The sequence below is a fragment of the Gadus chalcogrammus genome, chromosome 19 (genome assembly GCF_026213295.1).
Source record: "Gadus chalcogrammus isolate NIFS_2021 chromosome 19, NIFS_Gcha_1.0, whole genome shotgun sequence".
In the NCBI taxonomy this organism is placed as follows: domain Eukaryota; kingdom Metazoa; phylum Chordata; class Actinopteri; order Gadiformes; family Gadidae; genus Gadus; species Gadus chalcogrammus.
In genome coordinates, this window is record NC_079430.1 from 1,337,736 (window position 1) to 1,364,660 (window position 26,925).

General features: G+C 48.7%; 1 protein-coding gene across 1 annotated transcript in view; it reads right to left on the reverse strand.

Annotated features, from left to right (window-relative positions):
- Nucleotides 1-331: 331 nt before the first annotated feature.
- Nucleotides 332-26,925, reverse strand: part of LOC130372334 (chondroitin sulfate proteoglycan 4-like) — a 164,285-nt gene continuing 137,691 nt past the window's right edge. Inside the window, exons 20-25 of the mRNA XM_056578302.1 lie at nucleotides 24,668-24,680; nucleotides 7,113-7,284; nucleotides 6,208-6,601; nucleotides 5,298-5,450; nucleotides 4,510-5,094; nucleotides 332-2,769 (exon numbers count right to left, since the gene is read on the reverse strand). Of these exons, the coding sequence (XP_056434277.1) occupies nucleotides 1,645-2,769; nucleotides 4,510-5,094; nucleotides 5,298-5,450; nucleotides 6,208-6,601; nucleotides 7,113-7,284; nucleotides 24,668-24,680 (2,442 nt within the window). The 3' untranslated portion in view covers nucleotides 332-1,644. The remainder of the gene's footprint in view (nucleotides 2,770-4,509; nucleotides 5,095-5,297; nucleotides 5,451-6,207; nucleotides 6,602-7,112; nucleotides 7,285-24,667; nucleotides 24,681-26,925) is intronic.

The following is a 26,925-nucleotide window of genomic DNA, read 5'->3' on the forward strand; positions in this document are numbered from 1 at the left end:
CCATTGCAGAAGTATATGATTATTCGGATTCAAGATACGTTGAGGGTGGGTTTTACGTTGATTGGGCAGTTTTAAGTTTATAGTTGAGCTGGAAATTGCCAACAGAACAGCTCAGATATTCTATTTTATCTCAAATGTATTCAAACTTGATCACATTAGCTATTTGTTTAACTTTTACATTGTTTACTCCATTTAGACTCTGCTCAAATCCCTTCACTTGATTTAAGCCATTTAATAAACCATCATTTAACCCATCATTCACATCTCTCTGTAATAACATATATGTGCTTGAAGAATGAAAATATAGTTACGTTAACTGGATGTCCTTTATTTAAAAAAAATCATCTGTAAAAGCTACTGAATGAAATTTTAGTTAAAAAAAAGAAAAATGAACTGGGTTACAGTCTACGTCTCAAAATTGAGACATTAATCAATAAGAATTTATACAGAAAATCAATATCCAACAACCAAATAGTAGAATTATCAAATATATTCGGAGTTGTTAATCATGTTAAATCTACATTCCTCAAACATATTGAAATATCACAAACGCTCACTGTGAACCTAATTTGATTCTATATATCCGATCAATTACATAAATGGCAAAATGATAAAAACTGAATGAAGGGGGAGTAGAAAGTAACAGTGTAGAGACTGGAAGTTATACTTGAAACCTATCAACAACTTGCTGTTCATTCTGTGGAAGGCTTTTTTGATGAAACACACAGCATTTGTCACTATATCCATCCTAATGCAGTTAGTATCTACATTGCAGTCCCTATAACCAGTGTTGAAGTTACTTAAATCATTTGACCAGTACTATCACATCCATGGTTTTACACTGTATTTAAATTAAGGCAAGACAGGACAGGTCGTGTACAAATGTTTCCTCCTTTAGAAATCACTCCAGGAGCCATCTATCAACATTAAAATTCTGTCAACAATCAAAACAAAAGGAAAGCACACAGAATGCATTTTAATAATGCCCTTAAAAATGGAAAACTGCATTAGTTATTCAAATGCAATGTCCTCATTGGATGGGAACTGTTTGTATTATAGAGATAGAACAGTCAATATACCATGTATTCCCTTCTAGCTGCTTGTGTGCTCCGAAACACACCCTTGGGGGCAATCACATATGATCTCATATTTACTGATCTAACCAGGAAGATATTCGCTGAGAGGAGGAGGATTTGGTGATTCACCCCAATAGGCGTTATCACGACCACATGAGGACTATAAACCTCTTTAAAGACCAAATCATACTTTAAACATTTGATGCACACATTGAAGTCTGTGCTGGTGTCATTGCATTAAATTGCATTATGGTGAAGTGATACTCTGTTTAACAAATAATGAGTAATGAATGCATTTGCTTTGGTATGAAAATGTTTGTAATTCTGCTTTGCAATGTGCGATATAAAACATGCTATTCCATTCCCAATTTGCAATCTATTTTCTAGCTTTGACAGTTGACCAAAAAAACAATTCCATTAGCAAAAAATTTGAAAAACTGAATGACCTCCAAGAGTACTTGCCAAAAATGTATTCAAGTTCCACTTCAGTTAAATATACATGAACATGTTCCAGTAATTCGACTGTTGTGCCGTAAGTATTTATTCCACTGAGTTCTAAGTTATGTTGTCATACCCAGTACTGATTGTACTTCAGAGAGGGTGCAGGGCTTCTGGGTATCTGACAGACCCTCACCCTCCCAACGCTGGGGGTACCAGAGGTAACTCCACTTGGGTGACCTCCAGGACCTCCGAGATCTCCCATCCTACCACCACTAGCCCCCATGTTGGTCTCCTGCCGGCCGCTCAGCATGATGCTAGGGGCCAGGCTCCTCCTCCTGGGGAACTGGGCAACCACCGGGGAGCTGGGGCAGCTCCGGGGGACCATGGGGGTCACCACCACCGAGGGCATGGCAGGGCTGCGCTCCGGTCGGCCCAAGTATGGGCTGCCGTCCATGGGCAGCGCTACAGCCGCCAGCTCCTGGAGGAGGCGGATTCGGGCCCGCTTCTCTCTGCGGTGCCTGAACACGCGGCACAGCACCACCAGGATGACAATGAGCAGCAGGCAGGCCAGCAGTGGAAGGATGAGCAGCAGGGGGTCGGAGGCGGGCTGGGGGAGGACCTCCATCTGCACCGGATGGAGGTTGGGAGGAGGACCGCGTGCCAGGCCGGGGCTCCTCTGTACCGGAGGGTGGCTGTCGGGGGGTGGAGCGTGTTTCTTTCCGCCTGCACCTCCATCCCTCAACACATCCCCCCCCGACCTCCCCGTTTCACCTGCAGCCCGGGTGTGGTTGGCCCCGCGGTGGTGGTGGTGGTGGGCCCTGGTCTTGTTGTGGAGCGTCCGGTTGTGGGCTCTGTGGGACAGGATGTGAGTGTCGGAGGGCACACTGGGCTTCGTGTGGGTCGTGGTAGCTCCTCCTTCTCTGCCCCTCCCCCGGCCTTCCCTGAAGGAGGTGGTTTTGTTTGCCCCCGCGTGGTCCTTCTTAGGGCCGCTGTGATGCATGTGGTGGTGGGGCAGGATGGTGAAGTGCAGCTCCCCAACGGCCGGCTGCACCTGGCCCGCCCGCACAAGGAAGGTGAAGGAGTCGTTGCGGGGCGTGGCGGGGGCGTGGCCTCGCGGGGGGATCCCAGTCGACCCGTTTTGGAGAGGGAGGTCGTCGCTGAGCGTCTCCTGGATGGCCACGCGGCCCTGTACAACGTCCCGGAAGGTGAACGTCGTCAGGACCTCCGAGGTGTGGTCCAGGTCATAGGTCACCTGTGTTTTCAGGACGTGAGAGGGCAGAATACGTTGGGATCGTTGTGGAGACAAAGGCACAGGTGTGTTATGTTATATGAGATGTATGGGTTCATAAGTTGAACTGGAAAACATGTTAAAGCACATCAGAGATGAATACAGCCATTGCGATTACCTTAGGAATATTTGAAATTTTCTCTCGAACAAGATTGTCTAGAGCAGTGGTTCTCATATTTTTTATACCGTAAACCATCTCATAAAATATTTGTCTCCCCAAGTACCACCATTATGAACGATGTTATCAAATATAACAAAATACAGTAGCGTAGGCCGGCCCTATTCATCTACGCACAGTTCACGCAGGAGGCACATCCCCCCCCCCCCCCCCCACACACTGTTAGACTAACAACTGTTTACCAACAACCTGTTTACAAATGTTAGGCTAAATACAAATAATATTAAAAGTTCAGTTATCATGTTGATAACTGGACGTATCTCATCCAGTTGGTCACAGTAATATTCGCAGAACTGTTGTCCGCGCGATACGACGATGTTGTTCCTGACTATTGAATCGTGGGTTTTGGACTCCATTAAGTTTTCCTAGGAAAAATAAACTTTTTTTTCTTTCAGTACTGCGTGTTCGGTTGTAAGATTACGTTTGAGATGCAATGATTTCATACATTAATTTCTAAGAACATCATCAAGTACCACCTGTTCTCTTTTCACTGATTTTACAATCTGCCTGAAATATTTTCCTCCTGTCTGCTCTCCTGTTAGCCACCTGTTTTTTAACCATTCATAATTCTAGCGCTTATATCTTGCCGACAGTTTAGCTTGTAATCATAGTACTTAATTGCAGTTCTTAATTGTGTAGCATCTGCAGTAGCTAGCTATCACTGCTGTATACTTGGAATGGCTTTGCGTAGCAATGGTTAGTACTTGCACTTGGTTCTATGAACATCTTTACTGTACCGACAGTGATGTATTGTTTCACTTCTAATGACAAATGTACTTATTGTATGTCACGTTGGAAGAAAGAGTCTGCTAAATGCCCTAAATGTAAATTTAAATGTAAATGTAATCTTGGATGTTTTCCACCCGCCACAACCCATCTACGAAAAAGGCTGATATTGAAACAAAAATATTACAGGAAAGGCAAAACCTTATTTTAAACTCCATTTTAATCTTCTCATGGTTGATTTAGTTTTCATTAGTACAAGTATTTATATATTATGTTAAAAAAATACATTAATATATATGTTTATTTAGTATATGCTACATGTGAACCTCCTAAGATGTCGCAATTTGATTGGTTCGCAATCATGGGATATTGGGCAATATTCCATGATTGAGATCTCAAACTTGGGATATTGTTTTCATGTGCGTGACGGTCGTCTTCGTCTCTCGACGCTAATAAAAACAAATTAACCGCTAACGAAAACAATTAAATCCCGGCAAAAAGTGTAATCTTGTTTATTTTTTGGAGTGTTCATGTGTAGTTTATACTAAAACAATTATTAACCTCAGGCTCCGTGAATTCCCCACTATTCACTTCGCCTTCGGCGAATAATTGTTAAACATGCACCAAATAGCGCATCGTGTACCACCAGTGGTATGCTTACCATAGTTAGAGAACCACTGGTCTAGAGGGACTGCTGTTGTGCTGGGCAGCTCGAGTGTCTGACTGTATCAATGAAGTCAAAACAAATCCCAAATGTATTTGGTGACAACACTGAGGGCCGACCAAAGCGAGGGAGTTACCTTCACCAGTCGGCCGTGCTTGGGCGGAGTGAGGACGTGGAAGACGGGGTCGGCCCGGCTGACCCTGGCCAGCTCTGAAGCGTCCATCATGGCCTTGGACAGCTTGACCGCCACCCCGCTGGGCACGCGCACCTCCTCCCTCAGGAAGACCAGCGGCCGCACCGTCACGCTCACCACCTGCTCCGTCAGGTCCCTGTACACCACGCCGGGGGAGGAGGACGCTGACACTGACAACTTAAAGCTGTCCTTTGATTCGCTGAGCTCGGTCATGTGATACACCACCCGACCCAACCGTAGGTCCTCGTGTCGGAAGGCGACCACCTCAAGGTCGTTGATGGCGATGCGTCCGTGGCGAGGGTGCGTCGTGACGGTGTAGGTGATGTTGCCGGGGCGACGGCCATTTGTTTGGGCAGCCAGCTGAGTGGTGGTGAGAACCACGGCGGTTCTGCTTTGAACCAATGAGAGGCCGGTGTTGTTCACCATGGAGATGGTGGCCTTGGTGACCTCCAGACTGAAGATCTTATAAAGCGGCCGGTGGTATCCGTCGGTCACGTTGAAGTAGAACACGCCAGTGGAGGGCTCCCCCTAGAGGTGGGAGGACACATTTATTATATAATGCACTAACTCCGTCTGGTAATCCTTTCATAGCGTGAGTTCCTGAATCTAGCCCAATCTAAATCGTTTTATCTCAACCCATCAGGCCCATCTGTGACTCCCATCAACAGCCAGCTAAAGGAACCACAGTTAAAGCAGGATGTAGTGGGAAGAGTGGAGGAGTGGTCAGGGACCTGCTGGACGAAATGCAGCCGCCCGTGGTTGACGTCATACTGGGTGAAGGACGCCACCGCCTCTGGCCTCTCCCCCAGGGTCAGGTACCCGTTGCTGGGCTTGCGGATCACGCTGTAGTGCAGCTCCTCTGGAGGGGTGTCCTGGTCGTCCACCTGGATACAGTGAAGGTTTGGGGTACGTCCGGGCTACTGCTTCTTTTCAATTCTACAATTCAGCTCACAAATGACAATTTTTGGCATAGACAAAGACAAATCGATCCACAACTGACCTTCGAAGCCCTAATAAGAAAACACTGAAGTCTACAGATTACAGTCACACTAAATTCAGACTACATTCACACTATATTTACAGTTCATTCCGACTTCATTCACAGTACATTCAGACTACATTCACAGTACATTCAGCCTATGTTCAGACCCTATTCAGACTACATGCAGACTACAGTCACACTACGTTCAGATCACATTCACCCTACAGTCACACTACATTCACCCTACATTCCGACGACATTCACACTACATTCAGACTACAGTCAAACTACATTCAGACTACATTCACACTACATTCAAACTTCAGTCAAACTACATAAAAAAAACATTCAGAATGCATTCAGACTACAGTCACTACATTCAAAATCCCGTCACACTACATTCAGACTAGTCAACCTACATTTAGGCTTCAGTCCCACTACATTCAAACTATAGTCACACTACATTAAGACTACCTTCAGACCACATTCAGACTACATTCAGACTACATTGAGGCTATATTCAGTCTACATTCAGACCAAATTCAGACTGCATTCAGGCTACAATCAGACTACACTGAGATCCCATTCACCAAACGTAGAACTGCGGTGCCAGATATCCATTCAGTTCACATCCCCTCAAGGCAAAGGGCAAGCCCGACCTGAAGGTTCTCTGGCCCCAGGGTGATGGTCTCCCCCACCACCACCTGGACCCCCGGGGCGCTGGTCCTGAGGAGGGGGGGCTGGTCGTTGACAGGCTTCACCGATATGCTGAACCTCTCCATCACCTCCACGGGGTCCTCCGAGCGCCGCTGAGGAGGCCTGGCAACGGAGGAGAGAGACAACGGCTCTGGGAGCGGGGACGGTGACCATGAAGAGGTCGATGATGATGACAACGATGAGGAGGAGGAGCAGGGAGGTGTGGAAGAAGAGAGTTTTTCCGAAGACGCGACCCAGGCTCGGAAGACGAAACCGTCGTTGATGGTGTCTGAGTTGTCATGGACGTAAGCAACGCCGTGCGTTTCCAGAGACTTCTGGGAGAAGATCAGATGTTCCCTGGAGGAGGACGAGAAAAGAAGAAGAATGTTGTATAATTACCTCTGCAGAGACAATACCTGACTGTAGTTAGTTAGGCAACCTCCACGTACTGCAGTACTTTTCAACTTCCATATCCTGCACTGTGTTTAGCTGGTTCTTGAGGAAAACGTGGGCACACAAGGATTTATGTTAGGTGTCAGTGGGGAGATACAGAGCCATACATCTTGGAGAACAAACTATCTTCTTAGAGAAAAGCCTACCCACAAGCATTTATGATACAGGGGCTAAGGGGTCGAGGGGCCTAACATGGGAGGGACTAAGGCTAATGCTCCCCACATGTGACCTAGGGCCTCAAGCAATGTTTAATACAGTGTTATTCTGCTGCAGACATCCTCAGAGCTGGAAGGGATCATTTAGGGGTTACTTTAGGGGCGATTGATCTGACCATATACACACAAGGAACATGCTCATCTAAAGGTTCTACCAAACGTAATTTTCGATCTTAAGATGCGGTCATCGCGGTACTCACTTGCTGAGATTCTGTCCTCCAATAGAAAGCATCCCATGGCGGGGCAAGGCGATCACATGGTACAGCACCCGGTGACCATGACGACAGGGTTCTGGAACTCTCCCCATGAGGTTAGAGGCGTCCAACTTGTACCTGTCAATCATAACCTTACCCCCCTCCTCCACCAGAGCACCTGGGAGAGAGAGGGGGAGAGAGGGGGAAGGGGAGAGGGAGGGGGAGAGAGAGAGAGCGGGAGAGGGAGTGGGAGAGGGAGGGAGAAAGAGAGAGGGAGAAAGAGAGAGGGAGGGGGAGAGAGAGAGCTGAAGAGGGAGTGGAAGAGGGAGGGAGAGAGAGAGAGAGAGGGAGGGGGAGAGAGGGAGAGGGGTCGTATTTCAGGCACAATCTATATTGAACTTGCAGAATCTACAATATATCTTTCAACAACACGCAGGTGAAAGAGATACATTTAGCCGTCTAGCATAGACCCCCATTCAATCTGCACTTGCCCGTGATCACCCCAGTGGAATTCTAACGGAACTGCAACCAAGTTCGATACAATGGGGCTAAATAGAGAGTTTGCAAGCTCTGGTGGTGACTGTTGTTAGAGCTTGCAGAGATTGCAACAGCAAGAGGTTCCATTTCGACACTGTATGCAAGTCTGGGCCAAGTTCCAAGAACGTATGGCTAACCTGTGTTGGCCCGGAGCTGGGATTTGCCAGCATGGCTGTCCTCATCAGAGGGTGTCTGGTCCTCTGACTGGGTCTCCCCAGCATTGGGGTCGTGGAGGTCGTTGAGGGGATGGTGGTGGTGAGGGGGTTGGGGGGTGGGGGTGGGGGAGTGGGAGAGGCGGCTGTCAGATGTGCTGCCCAGCAGCGGGGTCTTGACAGTGGGAGGGTGTTGCGGGGGGCTGGTGGAGGTGCGGGGGTAGTCTGTGGGGGGGGTACTGTGTGCGGTGATGAGGATGGTGAAGGTGTGTGGTGGGAGGGAAGCGGGCGGGGCGGAGACGGTGAAGAGGAAGGCGTCCTCCGCTGACCCGCCCACCGCTTCTGGAAGGTTCTGGTCGTACAGGATCACTCCAGCGTTCACCTGAGACACAGAAAATCAACAGGTACATAGGTCAACAGGTGGACAGCGGACACCTCTCTCAGGTTTAAACTAAGAACCACCAAACAGAGCTGTGATGGGCTCTTGTTTCAGGCCTGGGTTGGTTTCTGCGAGCAGCGGATTGGATGGCAGGCTCAGTGTTTATGATGTCATTATCACCCACCATGCCCTGGGTGAATGAGGACACCGGCCGGCTGGAGTTGTCGGCGATCCGCTCCACCAGGCGCCCCAGTTTGGGGGGCGTGGTCACCGTGAACACAGCAGAATGGCTTCTCGTGATGTCACCGTCGTTATCGGTTACCACCTGAAGCACTTCCTTGGAGACTGTCGTCACGGAGCCTAGGAGACAACCAGGAAATGACTCATCACCCCTTTCAACCAATGGTGAAGAATCAACACCTATTATACCTGCTGCTATCAGAACTGATAACCAGTTCACATATATAATCTAAATACTTTAACAGGTGTCAACATTAATTACAGTTTGAGACTAGAAAACACAAAACTAAATGTTGAAAATGCCAAATTCAAGTGTTTTGAATTCTGTGAACACTTTGAAATATGATATTCTGAATTAGAAGTCAGCCTTTCAAACTTGTATCATAACACCAGACCGTACGTTTGAAACAACCTACTTTAGCTTTTCCTGTTCTCACAAGTCCTTCCAATCAATGGCACAGTCTCACCTAATGGACTCCCAGATAAGGTTGTATTTATAGACACAGGTCAGCCTAGTGCCATCAGACTAGAGCACAGAGTCAATATGTTCGAACACTAACACCAGAAAACTGAGCGGTGGTAGGATCCACGTTTAGAACTGGTCTAATGCATGCAGCTCCACCAAGATCCAAACGATAGTCACCCAGGGGCCTCAGTTATCAACTGTACTAACGCACCGATTTGTGCGTAAGAAGTGCGTACGAGCAATGCCATGCTTATGGAATTTACCAAAATGTACTTATATTTAGGAATGTGTCTAAATATAAGCACATCTATGGCAATGCATACGAACAGTATCTAGTGTTAGATTAGCAATATTACAAGCAAAAAGCAAAAGCATCAACGTATGCATTAGGCAATCAACATCCACATACAGTATGTCCCGTGTTTACTTTAATTAGAAAACATTAAATTACTCCATTGTCTAATTATTTATTTTAAAACAAATTGGTGTCTGTTGTGTTCTTGAAGAAAGTAGTCTAAACCGGATCGCCTTTAACTCACTTTATTTGTTAAAGTATTTCGGTATGGTAACTATGATGCAAAAGGGGGGGAATTGTATCTAACACGCGTGTGAGCGACAAACAGCAGAGCCTCTTCTAGCTCCGGGGCTTTCCCCGGGGCTCTCAAAGGGTCTGCCCTATGTTTCTGACCTCATCTGGCTCCTGGCGCTGCGCTTGTATCAAGTAGGCGTGGCCTATGTGAAGTAGGCGTGGCCAATGTGACGTCTTAACTCCGGCTTCCGCGTCTGTCTTAAAGATGCTGCCTTCTGTGGCTGGGGTAGATATTACAGCTTGTCTGTTTGATCCTGCTCCCTTGTGGCTGTGTGTAGTAGTTACAGCGTATGTGCTTAATCTACGTAACATGTCAAACCATACAAAAGTCAAGGTTAGAAAAGGTTTTAAATGTAGTTCAATGGCTTATCTTGCATTATTGGAAGACTTGGCAAACCAGGCTCTCCACAGGGAGCGCGTTTTCAAAGATCGGCATGGCGGGTTGCTGACGTCTCACGTCTGTGGGGTGTGACTCTTTTTTTAAACTTCAGATAGTGTTCTCACTTCCGGCCATACTGGATAAACTGCATCAGTCAGTTTTTCCGATGCAGCAAGCTTTCTTTTATTTGTAATGCCCCCTGCACTAAGTGAGCCAAAAAGTAACTTTTGGTCTAATTCAACCTTGTCTACAAGCGATTCCATTTTAATGCTGGAGAAGTTAATTTTCTTCGCTCTCTTTGCCATTATAGCGGTGAGGGGAAGAACATATTCTCATGGTTGATAAAGGATCCGTTGTGACCTCATCCTCATCTTCCAACCGCTTATCCAGGGTCGGGTCGCGGGGGCAGCTGATCCAGCAGGGGGCCCCAGACTTCCCTTTCCTTGGTAAGGAAAGGGAAGTCTGTGAGCATGCATGGTTAATTGGAGGAGTTTCTGAATGCAAAGGGTCTGAGCGTAAACATGCATGGTACTTAGGAACAGGTGGGATTTATCAAGATTCCTTACTTGCTGATGGGCCTACGATTGCCATTTGCCCGTTTGATAAGTACCGATTTTTGTTGTGCTTAAGCAAATCCTAAATTTCATTCGTAAGAGAGAATTTAGTGCCTTTTCTACATGGGGTTGATAAATGAGGCCCTAGGAGATCAGAGCATTCAAACAAGGAGACAGAGGCTACGAGGCCGCTTAAACTCTTCCATCGCTGTGAGATAGCCATGACATTTAGGTCCTGATTCAAATCACCTGAGAACCACATGGTCCATGGCCTTTCTGTGTTGGTGAATGGGTGTGTGTCATGAACAATATTCTTCATGACACACACCCATGCACCAACACAGACACAACTCATGGGTGTCATGGGATGGACTACAAGGATGCTAGTTCGATCCCCAACTCATGCTGGTAAAATGGTGGAGGTATCCCTGGAAACAAGCTGGTTGTTAGCTTGCATGATTCACCCCAGCAACCGTTGTGTGGGAAGGTGAAGGGGCGGTTGTGCAGGGGGTGGGAGAGGCTGATCAGAATGAGGACATGTGTGGGAGCTTGAGGACCACACCTGGGTACACCTCCAGGGGCTGGTTCTTGTGCAGGCTGAGCAGACGGGAGCGAGCGACTGTGCTGAAGATCTGCCGGGGGGAAAAGTTCACCCCATCATTGACCTGGAAGTGGAATCCCCCGGACAGCGCGCCTGCATACAACACAAAAACAACATCAACGTCTTTCTTTCTTTAATTCAACCACAATTAAGTAGCGTTTAGAATCGATAGTTATGATATTATAACTCTACTTCTATGATTGTAGGCGTAGCCGTCTGGGCTTCGCCTGATGGGCTTGTCCCGTGCGCGTGCTCACGCACACTGAAAATGTCAACTATGCACCAATCAACGTGGGCACCGCCCACATTTCCCACGGCACCGTGTATACACTAATCCGGCGAAACAGGAAGTAAAGTCGCGTCGCCATTGCTGAGTTGCTGGAAGAGCTAGTGAGTCTAGCTCTTCCTGCATTCACACGTGGACGTAAGGAGCTGTCTGAACATGAGGTGACATCCACGCGACGCCTAGCGAATGTCAGAATTCACATTGAGCGAGCAATTCGAAGGCTGAACATTTTTTAAGTGTTGATGAGATTGTAAATATTTGTGCAGGGTTATGTAATTTGCAACCTCAGTTAATCCGTAACAGTACTGAATGAAGAAGAAACACCTGAACTGTGTACAGTATACCAAATATTAATTTGTATTTCAACAGAAAAATCAACCAACAGTTTCAGACAACAATGTAGATAGTTAAAATGTACAGGTTTAAACTGTGAACAAATGTCAAACTCTTTATGTGTATTCCCGGTAAGTTGTCATGTCAAAGCACATTAAAGTGTAATAGCTACTTGAGCCCACAAACTTTCATGACCCCGTGTGCAATTCTTGTTGCTACTGCTGGTAGCAGATGCTGAAAGTACACCCTCTTCAGGTGGCAGATTTTGTTCATTTTCCACTCTTCGTTGTAGGGTACATCTACGATCACATGTTCATTTGGGGTCCACACCATAAACTTACAATTCCTTTTTTTTGCACAGTGCATTGCCACCTGGACCTGATAGTAGTACCCTAACCCTATCCCTCAGAATGTACTTTCCATCACTCAATCTAACATTGTATTTGTTGGAATCTATAATTTTTAGTAGACTGCCACCATGTGCTTCAAGCTTTTTTGCTGTGGGACACTTAATCTCTAGAATAGTATCTCTGTCAGTATCTGTGATTATGCCATCGAGACTGGCACCAAGCCAATTTTCTTGATCATGCACAACCAGGCCTGTAGTCTCCACTGTAAACCCTGTTGTCTGCTCGAAACATTAGCCAAAGGCTCAGCTTGTTGACCGTACCTAGTAGCCTCATTTCCAGAAAACCTTGTGTTCAGTTTTCTTTCAACCCAGTTTGTTGGGTCTGCCTTTTTTGGTACCTCAGATGCCTCACTACTGGTGATTCTTACTTGTCTTTGGTCCAGCCACAGCTGACTATTCTGGCCCTTGGTCTCCGTTTCTAATATTTCACGTTTCAAATATTGTGTTGCAAAGGGTGCATTTTTGTTCTGCACACATTGTATGCTCAATAGGTGGACCTATTGCAGTGTGTGCAGTCTGTGGCTGAGCAGTCAACACATGATTCAAAATGGTTCCAGGAATCATACATAACCCAACCATGTCTGGTGCTGACAAATGTGCAATAACATGTTCATCTGTCTCAAATGCAGTATAAATTACACTCATACATTTTCTGGGACCTGTTTGCATATTTTCCACAGTCTCTGGCACTACATTGTCACAGGTAGACCGGTTCCAGGCACATGCTGTGTCTGTGCAGGCCAGGCCTGTGAATCCTCTTGCTGTTGCATCTTTAATTTTGTACAGTAGTCCTGCTGTATGGCTACAACACTTCCCTCGGCCGGCCACGCAGTCACACACACATTCAAGAATTTTGCCATCTTCTCTCTGTATGGTTACTGATACCTTATGGTAGGAGTTCACTGCCTGTGAAAACCTCACGACACATTTTAACATGATGAGCTGATCTGCGATGACGTGTAGTATCTGGCCAATCCATCCAAAGCTCAAATAATTCTGACCTTCAATCAGTGCCCTGAAGTTTGAGTTCTGCAGCTCATCGCATCCCAGACGATTAATGAAATAATCCTGAATACCTTGTAGCGGGCCAGTGGGTGTGGGGTTTCCACGCCACCAAGTCAAATGATACACACACACAGAGAGCAGTTCAATAAGGTGGTTTATTCAGAAAAGATGAATAAATGTCACCAGGGTGGGGAAAAGGGTAATCCAGTGTCCGTAGTCCGTATTCCGTAGTCCAGGGGTCGTCACCGGGAGGGTTCTCACACAAAGCGGTTGGTACACAAATAATCTGTAAATGTTCAGGTTTCCTGCTCTCTTTGGCCACACACAGTTCGCAGAGGCTCACGCAGAGGCACTCCATGGTAGGCCCGGTTCATGTGGTTGCATGCTCCCTTTTATCCCCTAGCACTCCTGCCTAATGCACCTCAGGCTTGCATCGTTAAGGGAGGCAGTCCCTGTAAAGCTTGGGGGTGGAGCCAGCATGCTGCCACGTACCTCCCCTCAATCACCACCCCTCCCTGGCGTCTGCCACACACCCTCCCCCTCAGCTCCGACCGGGAGGGAGGGGCGGTCCAGCTCCCCAGAGCATCCCTCCTGGATAGGGCATCCGCATTCCCATGGGCTGCCCCGGACCTGTGAACAACCGAGAAGGCAAAAGGTTGTAATGATAGGAACCAGCGGGTGACCCTGGCGTTACTGTCCTTATTCCTCGACATCCAAACCAGTGGTGCATGATCTGTGACCAGGGTGAAGTGGCGCCCCAACAGGTAGTACTTCAGGGTTTCCAGGGCCCACTTGATGGCAAGACATTCCTTCTCCACCGTGGAGTATTTTTGTTCCCTCGGCAACAACTTCCGGCTGATAAAAATAATCGGGTGTTCCTCACCTTCATGTAATTGTGACAACACTGCCCCCACCCCCGTTTCTGACGCATCCGTCTGCACCACCATTGGCTTGGTGAAGTCCGGGGTTACCAGCACGGGTCCTGAACACAGTGCGGTCTTTAGGTCCTGAAAGGCTTTCTCCGTCTCCTCGGTCCATGTGACTTGGGCGGGCAGCCGGTCCCTGGTCAGATCTGTCAGAGGGCTGGCTACGGATGCAAAGTGGGGAATAAACCTCCGATAGTAGCTGGTAAGCCCCACAAACGTGCGTACCTGTTTCTTGGTCAGGGGCCGTGGCCAGTCCTGTATCGCCACCACCTTCTTGATCTGGGGTTTCACGCACCCCCTCCCAATGGTGTAGCCCAGGTACTCCGCCTCCTGCAGACCGAGCTGGCACTTCTTTGGGTTAGCCGTTAGCCCGCCTCCGTAAGGCCTGCAACACTGCGCTCACCTGCTTCACATGAGTGTCCCACTCACTCCCATGGATGACTATATCGTCAATATAGGCGGCCGCGTACCCCCGATGGGGACGGAGTACCCGGTCCATCAACCTCTGGAAGGTGGGCGGGGCCCCGTGCAACCCGAAGGGTAGCTTCCTGTAGTGGAACAGCCCGTCAGGAGTGGCAAAAGCGGTTTTCTCCCGCGCCTCGGGAGCTAAGGGTACCTGCCAATAACCCTTTGTCAGGTCGAGCGTGCTGATATACCGGGCGGTCCCTAGCCGTTCTATGAGTTCATCTATACGGGGCATGGGGTAGGCGTCAAATTTAGAAATCTCATTTAGCTTCCTAAAGTCGTTGCAGAAGCGTATGGTGCCATCAGGTTTCGGCACCAACACTATGGGGCTGCACCACTCACTGTTTGACACCTCAATGACTCCCGCTTCCAACATAGTCTTTATCTCGGTCCTGACGGCCTCTCTCCTGGCCTCCGGTATGCGGTAGGGTCTCAATTTCACCTTTTTCCCAGGCTCAGTGATGATGTGGTGCTGTACCAGATTGGTGTGGCCCGGTTCACTGGAGAACACATCCTGGTTCTGGTCGACCAACTCCATGAGCTCCTGCCTCTGTGCTGGGCTCAGCTGTTCCCCTAGGGGCACCTTGGCAGGCCCGGTTTCACTGGTAGCCTTTGGAGGAATAGAGCAGAGTACATCCCGTGCATTCCATTTCTTTAACAGGTTTACATGGTAAATTTGAGTCGGCCTCCTTCGTCCCGGCTGTCGGACTCTATAATTCACCTCCCCTACCTTTTCAAGTACTTCGTATGGCCCGTTCCACCGGGCCAGAAACTTACACTCTGTTGTGGGGACAAGTACCAGCACTTTATCTCCGGGCTGGAAGTCTCGCTGTTGGGCCCCTCTGTTGTAGACCCGTGCTTGGGCAACCTGGGCCTCCTGCATGTGTTCCCGCACCAGGGGCCACAGGGTGGCCATCCGGTCCCTCATGTCTCCCACGTGTTCCACCATGGTTCGATGGGGCGACGGTTGCTGTTCCCAGGCTTCCTTCGCTATGTCCAGCAGCCCCCGGGGTCGTCTCCCATAGAGGAGTTCAAATGGAGAGTGGCCGGTCGACGATTGGGGCACTTCTCTGATCGAGAACATGAGAAAGGGAAGCAGCTGGTCCCAATTCCGTCCGTCCGCCTCCATCACCTTCTTCAGCATCTGCTTCAGGGTACGGTTGAACCTTTCCACTAGTCCATCGGTCTGCGGGTGATAAACTGAGGTGCGCAACTGTTTTATGTGCATTAATTTGCAGAGGTCTTTCATGATTCGTGACATGAACGGGGTTCCCTGGTCTGTCAAGATCTCCTCGGGAATGCCCACCCGGGAGAACATCAGGACCAACTCACGTGCAATCCCTTTTGAGGCCATGGTGCGCAGTGGAATGGCTTCGGGGTACCTAGTGGCATAATCCAGTATCACCAGGATGTACTGGTGCCCCCGGCTGCTCTTGGGTAGTGGTCCCACCAGGTCCATGGCAATCCTGCTGAAAGGAACTGAAATAATGGGTAGGGGAATTAATGGGCCACGGAAATGTGGTTTTGGTGCCACCTGTTGGCACTCCGGGCAACTGCGGCAGTAATCCTCCACTGCCCTCTTTACCCCCGGCCAGTGGAATCTTGCCTTGATCCGGTCCAGGGTCTTCTCCACCCCTAGATGAGCCCCAAGAAGGTGGGAGTGTGCCAGCTGCAGGACTGATTGAACAAAGGGACGGGGCACCAACAACAACTCCACACATTCATCATTCCTCTTTACGACCTGATACAACAACTTGTTCTTGATGGCAAAATGAGGGTATGTGATCAGACCTACCCCCTCGATGGCCTTCCCGTCCACCACGGTCACCTGCTGGAGAGCACTCGTCAGGTTGGGATCCTCCAGTTGGGCTGTTCCGAACCGTCCCGATAATGAGGCCGGCTCTGGCGTTGCCTCATGGTCCATCGGGAACAGATTGTCCATACTCGCCTCCCCTGCCTCCTGTCCTGTGTCCCCTGCGTCACTTCCCGATAGAGGTTCAGTTGACCCCTGTGGGTCCACCTCGTGTAGGCCACACATCCGGACCTCCCTCTTATCGGCCCTCGCTCTTCTCCGGTGTCCTCTTTCCTTTAGATTCCCCCGCTCTCCCCCCTCTCCGGCCAAACTGGCCCACAGTTGGCTGAACAGTGGGGAGTCCCTCCCAATAAGAACCGGCACTGGCAGGTTTGGGACGACTCCCACTGGTCCTGTGTATTGCCCCTTTGTGGTCTGTAGGTGAAGGAGGGTAGTGGGGTAGTTCTTAGTCTCCCCGTGTATGCATGTTACTGCCACAGTGTCCCTCAAGCTCGGGGACCGGGCGAAGTCCGGTCGGATCAGGGTCACCATACTCCCGGAATCCAACATAGCCGTCGTGTCCCTTCCGTTGGCCTTCACCGGAGTGACTGGGGAAGGACCACTTTCCTCGCCCCAGCAAACCGTCAGCAATCTGCAGGGATGCCCGGTTGTTAACTCACCAGCTGATGCCGACGGCATCGAGACATCACGACTCGGACAGGTCCATGCGATGTGTCCCTGCTCGCCACACTCGTAGCACTTTCTGCTGTCTGGGTTCAGGAAGGGCCGACGTCTCGGGGGGCTGGCTCTTGGCGTCTCCCTGGCCGGGGTCCTGCCGTGGTCCTCCGTCCTTATCCGCTCCCGCTCCTGCTCCTTTGGGCGAGGGTTGGGTTCCCCCCTCAGTGGACGTCCACTGCGTAGGACTTCCACAGCCGCCTGGTGACCTTCCACCAACTCCACCAACTGATCTGCGCTCTGCGGGTTAGCTTGGCTGGCTAACTTTTTAGCCTCGTATGGGAGGGACCGCAAGAATTTGTCCATGACCACCTTCTCTGTGGCCGTAAGCGTCAGTGGGGCAGCCGTCAGCCAGCCTTTGGCCAACCTGATTAGATCGTGCATTTGTGATCGCGGCGACGCCGTTGCATCATAAGTCCAATCATGAAACCTCTGTGACCTACTTATCAATGTGTATCCATAGCGGCGTAGTATTTCCTTCTTCAGCCCTTCGTAGTTAGACGCCTGATCGTCCGTCAGGTCCTGATACGCCTTCTGTGCTGCGCCTGACAGGAACGGTGCGAGTAGGCTGGCCCATTGTGCTGGATCCCAATTCTCCCGAACCGCCGTCCTCTCAAAGGTATTGAGGTATGCCTCTATATCATCAGTCTCTGTCTGCTTTAAAAGAAACCTGCTGGGGGCAGGACGGGAAGCTGTAGCGCCTGCAGCCACGCCGCCATGTCCGGCTGCTAGCGCTCCCACCAGCTCCCGGGTCGTAGCCTGATGCGCCATGCTCACTTCCACTAGCTGTTTCATCAACGCTTCCATTGTTATCCCTGTGTTGGTCTATCTATTTGACTTGGTTTTGGCTACAAGCACGCATTCTCCACCACGTGTAGCGGGCCAGTGGGTGTGGGGTTTCCACGCCACCAAGTCAAATGATACACACACACAGAGAGCAGTTCAATAAGGTGGTTTATTCAGAAAAGATGAATAAATGTCACCAGGGTGGGGAAAAGGGTAATCCAGTGTCCGTAGTCCGTATTCCGTAGTCCAGGGGTCGTCACCGGGAGGGTTCTCACACAAAGCGGTTGGTACACAAATAATCTGTAAATGTTCAGGTTTCCTGCTCTCTTTGGCCACACACAGTTCGCAGAGGCTCACGCAGAGGCACTCCATGGTAGGCTCGGTTCATGTGGTTGCATGCTCCCTTTTATCCCCTAGCACTCCTGCCTAATGCACCTCAGGCTTGCATCGTTAAGGGAGGCAGTCCCTGTAAAGCTTGGGGGTGGAGCCAGCATGCTGCCACGTACCTCCCCTCAATCACCACCCCTCCCTGGCGTCTGCCACAACCTGTAAGAACATGTATTGTATTCCTACAACTGCTACAACTGGTTATGGTTAGCTATTTGCAACTTATATTAGCAAACACAGTTAATACTGGCAGCTAGGTTTTATTGTTGTCATCAATCAATACACATCTTAATACATTACGTTGTCAATAAATTACCTTCATCGGTAAGTTTTGGCCAGTGCCTGACATCATCTACCCAATTGTCCATGTTGTTTCCACCTGTCACTACGAAAAGTCCACGAGCAGGATGCTTTTCACTGAAAAACCATTAGAGAGCAGCGGCAAGTAACATTCCAGCAACGCAGCAATGGCGACAGGCAAAGATGGCGGCCCCCGTAGATTTCGCGGCGGATTAGTGTATATAAGGCGGCGCATACCGCCGCTCATCCTCCACACTATTCTTTCAGCATTTGGAGGGTACAACAGGTGGGCAACTAGACGGCTACGCCTACAATCATAGAACTAGATTTATAATGTCATACGCCGTCTAGGCTTCGCCTTATGGGCTAAGGCGAACTCCTGCTGGACCCCAGTCAAAAAATGTAAGTCACCAGGGCACATCAGACTCAAAAAAGCCGAGGATGTGCAAAACACAACAGCTTAATAAAAAACGAATTCCTCCTAGATCAAGCAAGGCGATGATCAAGAGAAAAAGTGAGTCTGTAAAAAATCCGGCTCAATCCGTGCTTCATGGAATCCATGAAAAGGAAAAGAAAAACCAGAGTAATACGGTTTCCATTAGGTCCGCTACCAATGGGGGCGGAGCTACGGAGTCCAACTCTCCAATCAGGAAATTCTCTCATTAGTTTCTCATTTGAAAAAAACGGCGGGAGTGCTATAATGGCAGACAAATCCAAATCGTCAACTGGCGAGCCAATAGGAACCCCTCTAGTCTTTTTTTCATTTGAAAAACGGCGGGAGAGAAATACTGGCAGTCAAATCCATTAACGATGCCGCTTAAAAGAACATGCCTATATTCTTAAGGCGTAGAAGGGGCCCCGGACTCCAACACAGAGTGGCCCTGGACATGTCTAACATGTAAAAACGGACAAAGGGGCCGGGGGAAGACCAAGACGCAACCGTGCAGATGTCTTCCACCGAAACGCCTCTGAGTAGAGCCGTTGAAGAGGCCACGCCCCGTGTCGAGTGAGCTTTAACACCCAACGGTGGCGCTAAGCCCTGCCAAGAGTAGGCTAAGCAAACACCCTCACATATATAGCGAGAAAACCACTGTTTAGAGAGAGCGAAAACACACAAACAACTGTTGTGTGGAGCGGAACGTGGCAGAGCGTTTCACATAGCCAGCACCCGCACCGGACACAGGAAATGCAATGCACTAGAATAAGGCGGGGGGTGAAAAGCCTTAAGCACAATATTGCTTGAACGGAAAGAACTGTTAATGTTCTTTGAGAGGAACGCAGGATTAGGTCTGAGCAGCGCAAAGGAGCTGTCCTCGTTAAGCAACAAGCAGCTCGGGCTGACAGACAGAGCGGTCAACTCAGTGGTCCGCTTGGCAGAAACCAAAGCCAATAAGAGCGCCGTCTTAAAGGACAGGGCATCCAAAGGGGCCTGAGACAGAGGCTCGAAGGGGTCCCTGGACAACCCGCGCATCACGGTGGGGCGATCCCAGCATGGTGTAAGCATGCGCGAAATAGACCTAACACTTTCTAGCCCACGCAAGAATCTCTTGATCAGTGGATGGCTGAAGATCGGTCTACCATCACAGCCTGCATGGCCAGCCGAAACGGCTGCCGCATAGACATCTATAGTGGAGACGGCCAAACCTTTTTCCAAAAGTAGACCTACTACAGAAACGCAAGCACGCTTCCCACCTCGCATTGAGATGGGACAGCGTGGTTCCTGTTAGGGATGGGCGATATGGCCTAAAATCCATATTGCGATATACATTGCAACCTATTGCGATAACGATATATATCACGATATATAAATCATAATATAACCATTTCAGAACAGGTTACATAGACTCTAAGGAAAGCCAAACTGCTAAATGTATAAAACAAAAGAAAGAAACTTAGTATGTCGTTTTGAGAACATTTATTGTGCAAAAGTGTAATCATACAACATAATGTTGTAGCTGCAGAGTCTTTAACAAAGAAAAAAATCTTCTGTGTAATGACGTATACTTCTCTTGTTAATAAAGAAACGGATACTGTGAATTAGGGAAATACATCCAGTATTAGGCATGGCTATTTTAAATAAAGAAAAATCTTCCAAGTGTGTGCACAGATACTTCATATTAAAACATAAAAGTGCAAAGTGAACGCATACAATTTAAAAACATGAAATGAGCGCAATCACCAGCTCCTCCGTGTCGCTTTCAGCCATATTTGCTTAGATGACGATGATGCGTTGAAGCCGGTTGCAGCTCTTGGCTCTTTAAATTTTGCGGGTCGCGGACGATGCGTTGCAGCAGGTTGCAGCTCGTGGCTCTTTAAATTTCGCGGATCGCGGATGATGCAATGCAGCTGGTTGCAGCTCGTGGCTCTTTTTCAAATTTCGCGGGTCGCGGACGATGCGTTGCAGGCGGTTGCAGCTCGTAGCTCTATCCATGACCCGCTCTTTATATTACGCAGGTCATGGATAGATTGCGTCAAACATGCATTATCGCGATAGAGCAATATAACTAAAATCTCTTTCGTAGGCCATTTTTTATCGTTTATATCGTATATCGTTTATATCGCGCATTCCTAGTTCCTGTCACACCAATTAGAGAAAGCGCCCCACTTCGCCGCATAGAGGGAAGAAGTAGAAGGTGCACGAGCACTCTGGATAGTGTTGATAACCTCTTCAGGCAAACCTTTGCCCCGCAGGATCAACCTCTAAGGAGACAAACCAACAGCCGTCCCGAAACATCTGGCGGGTGGTGCACTGTCCCGTGGGCCTGTGAAAGCGCATCCGATCTGAACGGTACCAGCCACTGCACCATCCGTGAGGGCGCCGCTAGTTCTGGAAACCACAGAGCTGAGCAAGGTGTGTGTGCCAATGCATCCACCCCTAACGGAAGATCCCGAGGGTTGAGAGAGAACCGCCACCTGCAGTGTGTGTTCTCCCTGGACGCAAACACGTCCACCTGAGACCTGTGTGAAGTTGGCCCCCCGTCTCATTCAAAATATTAAAATGACACTGCTGTTCGTTTGTGCTAGGTTTGTGCTGGTTTGTGCCGTAAAAATTATCGTTTGTGCTGGTAAGGATTTTGAGTAATTCAAAATTGCATTTTCTGGCATGTGACGTCACCCAGCCCCCCGTTCACGCCCAAATCTCATCAAAATAGTCCCAATCGTTAGTGCTACGTTTGTGCTGGTTTGTGCCGTCAAAAGAAATTGTTTTGCTATTATGGTTTCTTAGTTGTTCCCGTTTGATTTTTCACACATGACGTCACTCAGCCCCCCGTCCTCCTTCAAATCGCGTCAAAATGGTCTCTATCGTTAGTGCTACGTTTGTGCTGGTTTGTGCAGTCAAAAGAAATATTTGTGCAACTATAGTTTAAAAGGTATTCCAGTTAGATTTTTCTCACGTGACGTCACTCAGCCCCCCCTCCATCTTCAAATCGCGTCAAAATTGTCTCTATGTTTAGTGCTACGTTAGTGCTGGTTTGTGCTGTTAAAATATTTTTTTTTGATACTTTACTTTTTAAGTAATTAATAAAACTTTATTTTCCCTTCTTGTTATTTAAACAGACCACTTGTTATGCAACCAGCACCCCTAGAACGTTCAAATCGCGTCAAAATGCACGACTCAGAACTCAGTAGTTGAATAAAGAACAAACGTTTACTGGCAGGATACGGTACACAGGTAAGCAAACATAATCCAAATAGGGCTCACAGGTTCAGTCCGAGGTCAGAAACACGAGTAAACAATGAACATACGTAGCACGGAGAAATACAATGAACACAACCTGAAATGACGAGAACGCAACGAGTAACAAGAATACAAGACAGCTCAAACCTGGCACAAACGATAGAGACCATTTTGCCGCGATTTGAAGGTTGACGGTGGGCTGTGTTGCATAACAAGAGGGCAAAATTAAGTTGTATTAATTACTTAAAAAGTAAAGTATCAAAAACATTTCTTTTAACAGCACAAACCAGCACTAACGTAGCACTAAACATAGAGACCATTTTGACGCGATTTGAAGATGCACAGGGGGGCTGAGTTACATCACGTGAGAAAAATCAAACTGGAATATCTTTTAAACTGTAGTGGCACAAACATTTCTTTTGACTGCACAAACCAGCACAAACGTAGCACTAACGATGACCATTTTGACACGATTTGAGCGTTCTAGGGGTGATGGTTGCATAACAAGTGGACTGTTTACATAACAAGAAGCGAAATAAAGTTGTATTAATTACTTAAAAAGTAAAGTATCAAAAACATTTCTTTTAACAGCACAAACCAGCACTAACGTAGCACTAAACATAGAGACAATTTTGACGCGATTTGAAGTTGGAGGGGGGGCTGAGTGACGTCACCTGAGAAAAATCAAACTGGAATACCTTTTAAACTATAGTTGCACAAATATTTCTTTTGACTGCACAAACCAGCACAAACGTAGCACTAACGATAGAGACCATTTTGACGCGATTTGAAGGAGGACGGGGGGCTGAGTGACGTCATGTGTGAAAAATCAAACGGGAACAACTAAGAAACCATAATAGCAAAACAATTTCTTTTGACGGCACAAACCAGCACAAACGTAGCACTAACGATTGGGACTATTTTGATGAGATTTGGGCGTGAACGGGGGGCTGGGTGACGTCACATGCCAGAAAATACAATTTTGAATTACTCAAAATCCTTATCAGCACAAACGATAATTTTTACGGCACAAACCAGCACAAACCTAGCACAAACGAACAGCAGTGTTATTTTAATATTTTGAATGAGACGGGGGGCCAACTTCACACAGGTCCACCTGAGCCGTCCCAAACCTCGAGACATGAGGTCAGCCACGAAGTTCTGGGCGCCCGCGATATGCAGGGCTCTTTCCTCACAGCGGCGAGTTCCAACACATTATGTGTGCTGTGGGGGGCGTAAGCCACTCGCCTCCAATTGAGTGAGAGAGGCACGTTCCTCCCCAACCCGTCAACGAGGCCTCCGTGAAGAACAATACCTAGGACGTCACTCTGCCCAGGGGAAAACCCCTGAGAAGGACGGGTTTTCTTTCCCAATATTCCAGGTCTGTTGACACCGAACGGGGTACAAGGAGCACCCTGATCTTGTGTCGCATGGGGTCCAACCGTTGCAAACCACTGCTGGAGTCTGCGCATAAAGAGCAGACCCAGGGAACCACGGGATGGGCGGCTGCCAACAGCCCTAACAGGCTCATGGTGGACAGTGCGGTCACGTTTCTGCGAACACGAAAGCGGGAGAGTTTCAACAGGATGACGTCTCGTCGACGAGGCGAGGGCATCGCTGTCATGTTGGCTGAGTCTAGGCAAAGCCCCAAGTAGACTATCTGCTGGCTGGGGAACGGGGAGCTCTTTTCCCAGTTGATGGCAAAACCAAGGAAAGAGAGATGGTTAAGGCGAGCTGGCAGCTGAGGAACGCTGTCCAGGAATAACCCGTATTCCTCGGCCCCTACTGCCTCCAAACTGTGTGTGAACCAAGGGCCCCCTCCCATGAAAGGGAGGGGGCTCAGCGAGCGTACAAACAGCAAGCTGTATAGACGCCGCGCTCATGTCCGCTGAACAGGAAGCGAGCCGTCTAGCCGCTGCACTCGTGGACAAGCTGTCTAGCCGCAGTGCTAGGATCGCCGTGTTGTCCGCTAGCTGTAACCACAGCGCGCAGACCCGTCTTCCCACCTTCCACAGACTGTAGGAGGGAGGTAGAGGGGATGATGTGGGGAACTAGTAGCCTGGTACATGCGTCCGTATCTACGGACTCGTGTAACGAGACTCCAGCCCGCCCACGAAGCTCAAAGGGACGCCGCTTATTTGAAGCAGGTGAACCAGAGCTTATGTAAATACGCCGTCCGGCCGCCACCCTACAGCCACCAGACTGAGGGGGGGAAAGAGGCAGCCCAGAGGAATGCAAAACAAGCGTAGGATGCAGTTGGCCTAACGAATATCGCTCTTTAGGAAGTATGTTACAGACTTCAGACCCTCTAATGCCTCCACCCTACCCACCGACCCCTCCTTTCCAGATGAGCTAAATAAGTTCTATGCTCGTTTTGACTGCAACAACAATGAGATGGCCAGCAAGGCCACTCTCCCTGCAAACCACTTGCCCCTCACACTCTCCCCTACAGAGGTGAAGGCAGCACTGAGCAGAACCAACAAAGGCTAGGCTGCTGGCCCCGATGGCATCCCCGGACGTGTACTCCACACGTGTGCAGAGCAGCTGACCGGGGCCATGACCAGCATTTTCAACCTGTCTAGCCCAAGCAAAAGACCCTGCGTGCTTCAATTCCACCTCAATTGTGCCTGTCCCTAAACACAGTTCCCCAAAGAGCCTGAATGATTACCGACCTGTGGCACTCACTTCCACCATCATGAAATGCTTCGAGAGGCTGGTCTTAGCCCACCTGAAAACCAAGCTTTCACCCACACTAGACCCCTATCAGTTTGCCTACTGTCAGAACAGGAGCACGGAAAACGGCATCACCACAGTCCTACACCCAGCCCTTTACCACCTGAACCTGTGTAACACCTACGTAAGGCTGCTGTTTATTGATTTCAGCTCGGCATTCAATTCAATCATCCCCTCCAAACTAATCAATAAGCTCAGTGTCCTTGGCATCGACCCCCTCCTACGCAATTGGATACTGGACTTTCTGACCAACTGACCCCAGCATGTCAGACTGGATAAGCTCACCCCCCAAACACTCATCCTGAACGCTGGTCTTCCTCAGGGCTGCGTGCTCAGTCCCCTCCTCCACTTCCTCTTCACAGATGACTGCAGTCCTGTTCATGCTTCAAACACTATCGGGAAGTTTGCAGACGATACAACCATGGTCGGGCTCATCAGCAAAAATGATGAGTCGGCATACAGGGAAGAGGTTCAGCACCTGGCAGAGTGGTGCAGCAACAACAACCTGGCCCTCAACACAAGCAAGACTAAAGAGATCAGTGTGGACTTCAGAAGGAACAAATAGGCAGACACCCCTCTGTCCATATCAATGGGGAGGAGGTTAAGCGTTACCAGCTTTAAGTTCCTTGGAGTCCACATCTCTGTGGACCTCTCCTGGACCCCCAACTGTAACCTTTTAAATTAAGCAGAAATACTTTTGAATGTGTTCATTTGAATTGTGTGTAAATATGCTATCAGTGGTCATTTGTTTTAACCAATTCATGTAAAACAATGAGGGTTTTGATTGTAGCGTAGCCTGTGTGATAAAATAAATAAGTTGTTTACATTTCGTGCGTTCGCTCAAATTGATCGCTATAGACTACCGTAGGTTTATGAACTAAACGGCGGCAAGCTAGCGAAAGCGGCAAGCGGCAAGCTAGCGAAAGCCCGCGGCAAGCTTTGCGGAGTACCGGTAATTAACAACCATGGCGAATCAAAATATGATCACACACTTTTTCTTCTTCTTTATATAGCCTGCCTATACATTTTTTTAAGTGCAATAAACACGGACAATATCCGACCGATTTTTTTCCAATTTGACAGGTAAAATGAAACCTTCCCGGTCACATGACCGGCCCCAATTTCTTCTAGCGAAAACGCTGCCCCCAACATCACAACCCTGATCAAGAAGGCACACAAGGCATGTTTCTTCCTCAGGAAATTGGCTAAAGTCCATCTATCCCCCCCCAAGTGCTGCTGAACTTTTACCGCTGTACCATCGAGAGCATCCTCACCACCTGCATCACAGTCTGGTATGGCAAGTGCACCATCAAGGACCAAAATCACTGCAGAGGGTGGTGAAGATTGCCCAACGCATCACCAAGACCACTCTCCATGCCATAACCTCAATCTACGGAAGAGGTGCCTTCGAAAAGCACGCAACATCATAAAGGACACCTCTCACCCCAACCATGGACTGTTACCCTTCAACTTGACACCCGCTCTGGGGCACGCTACCGCAGCCTCCCAGGCACAACTAACAGGACCTTTAAACAGCTTCTTCCCTCAGCTGTCAGACTGCATACAAAATACCCATCCATATCTCATACTGCCTAGTCCCTACTGCTAATTTACACTTTGCTGCACTACCTGCACTTTACTGTGTAACCGTTGTAATTAATTTGCTGCACAGATATTATATTGTAATATATTTATACATGTTGCTCAACTGATGAGCAGAGTGTTTGCACTCTGGTTAGACCCACCTACATTTCGTTGCATTGTAACCCGTTACTGTGCAATGACAATAAAGTGAATCTAATCTGATCTAATGTACTTGCCGTTCGCGAACGGTCTTTATTATCTTTATTGAAGGGTTGGAAAGAAGAACTGGAGCAAGCCTTGTGGTGAGTCTGGCTCCGCTGTGCGGCTCTCCCCTGCTGCGACGGCGGCGGCTGCGGCGGCTGCAGCATCGGGGTTGGAGGCGGCCTCCTGGAGCGTTGGGACCCAGGCTCGACCCTGCTTCTTTCCGGCCTATTGGTGGGAGGAGCCTGTGAGAATCGTTCCCGGTTCCGGGAAACGATTCCGGAACAGACTTCTGGTGCGC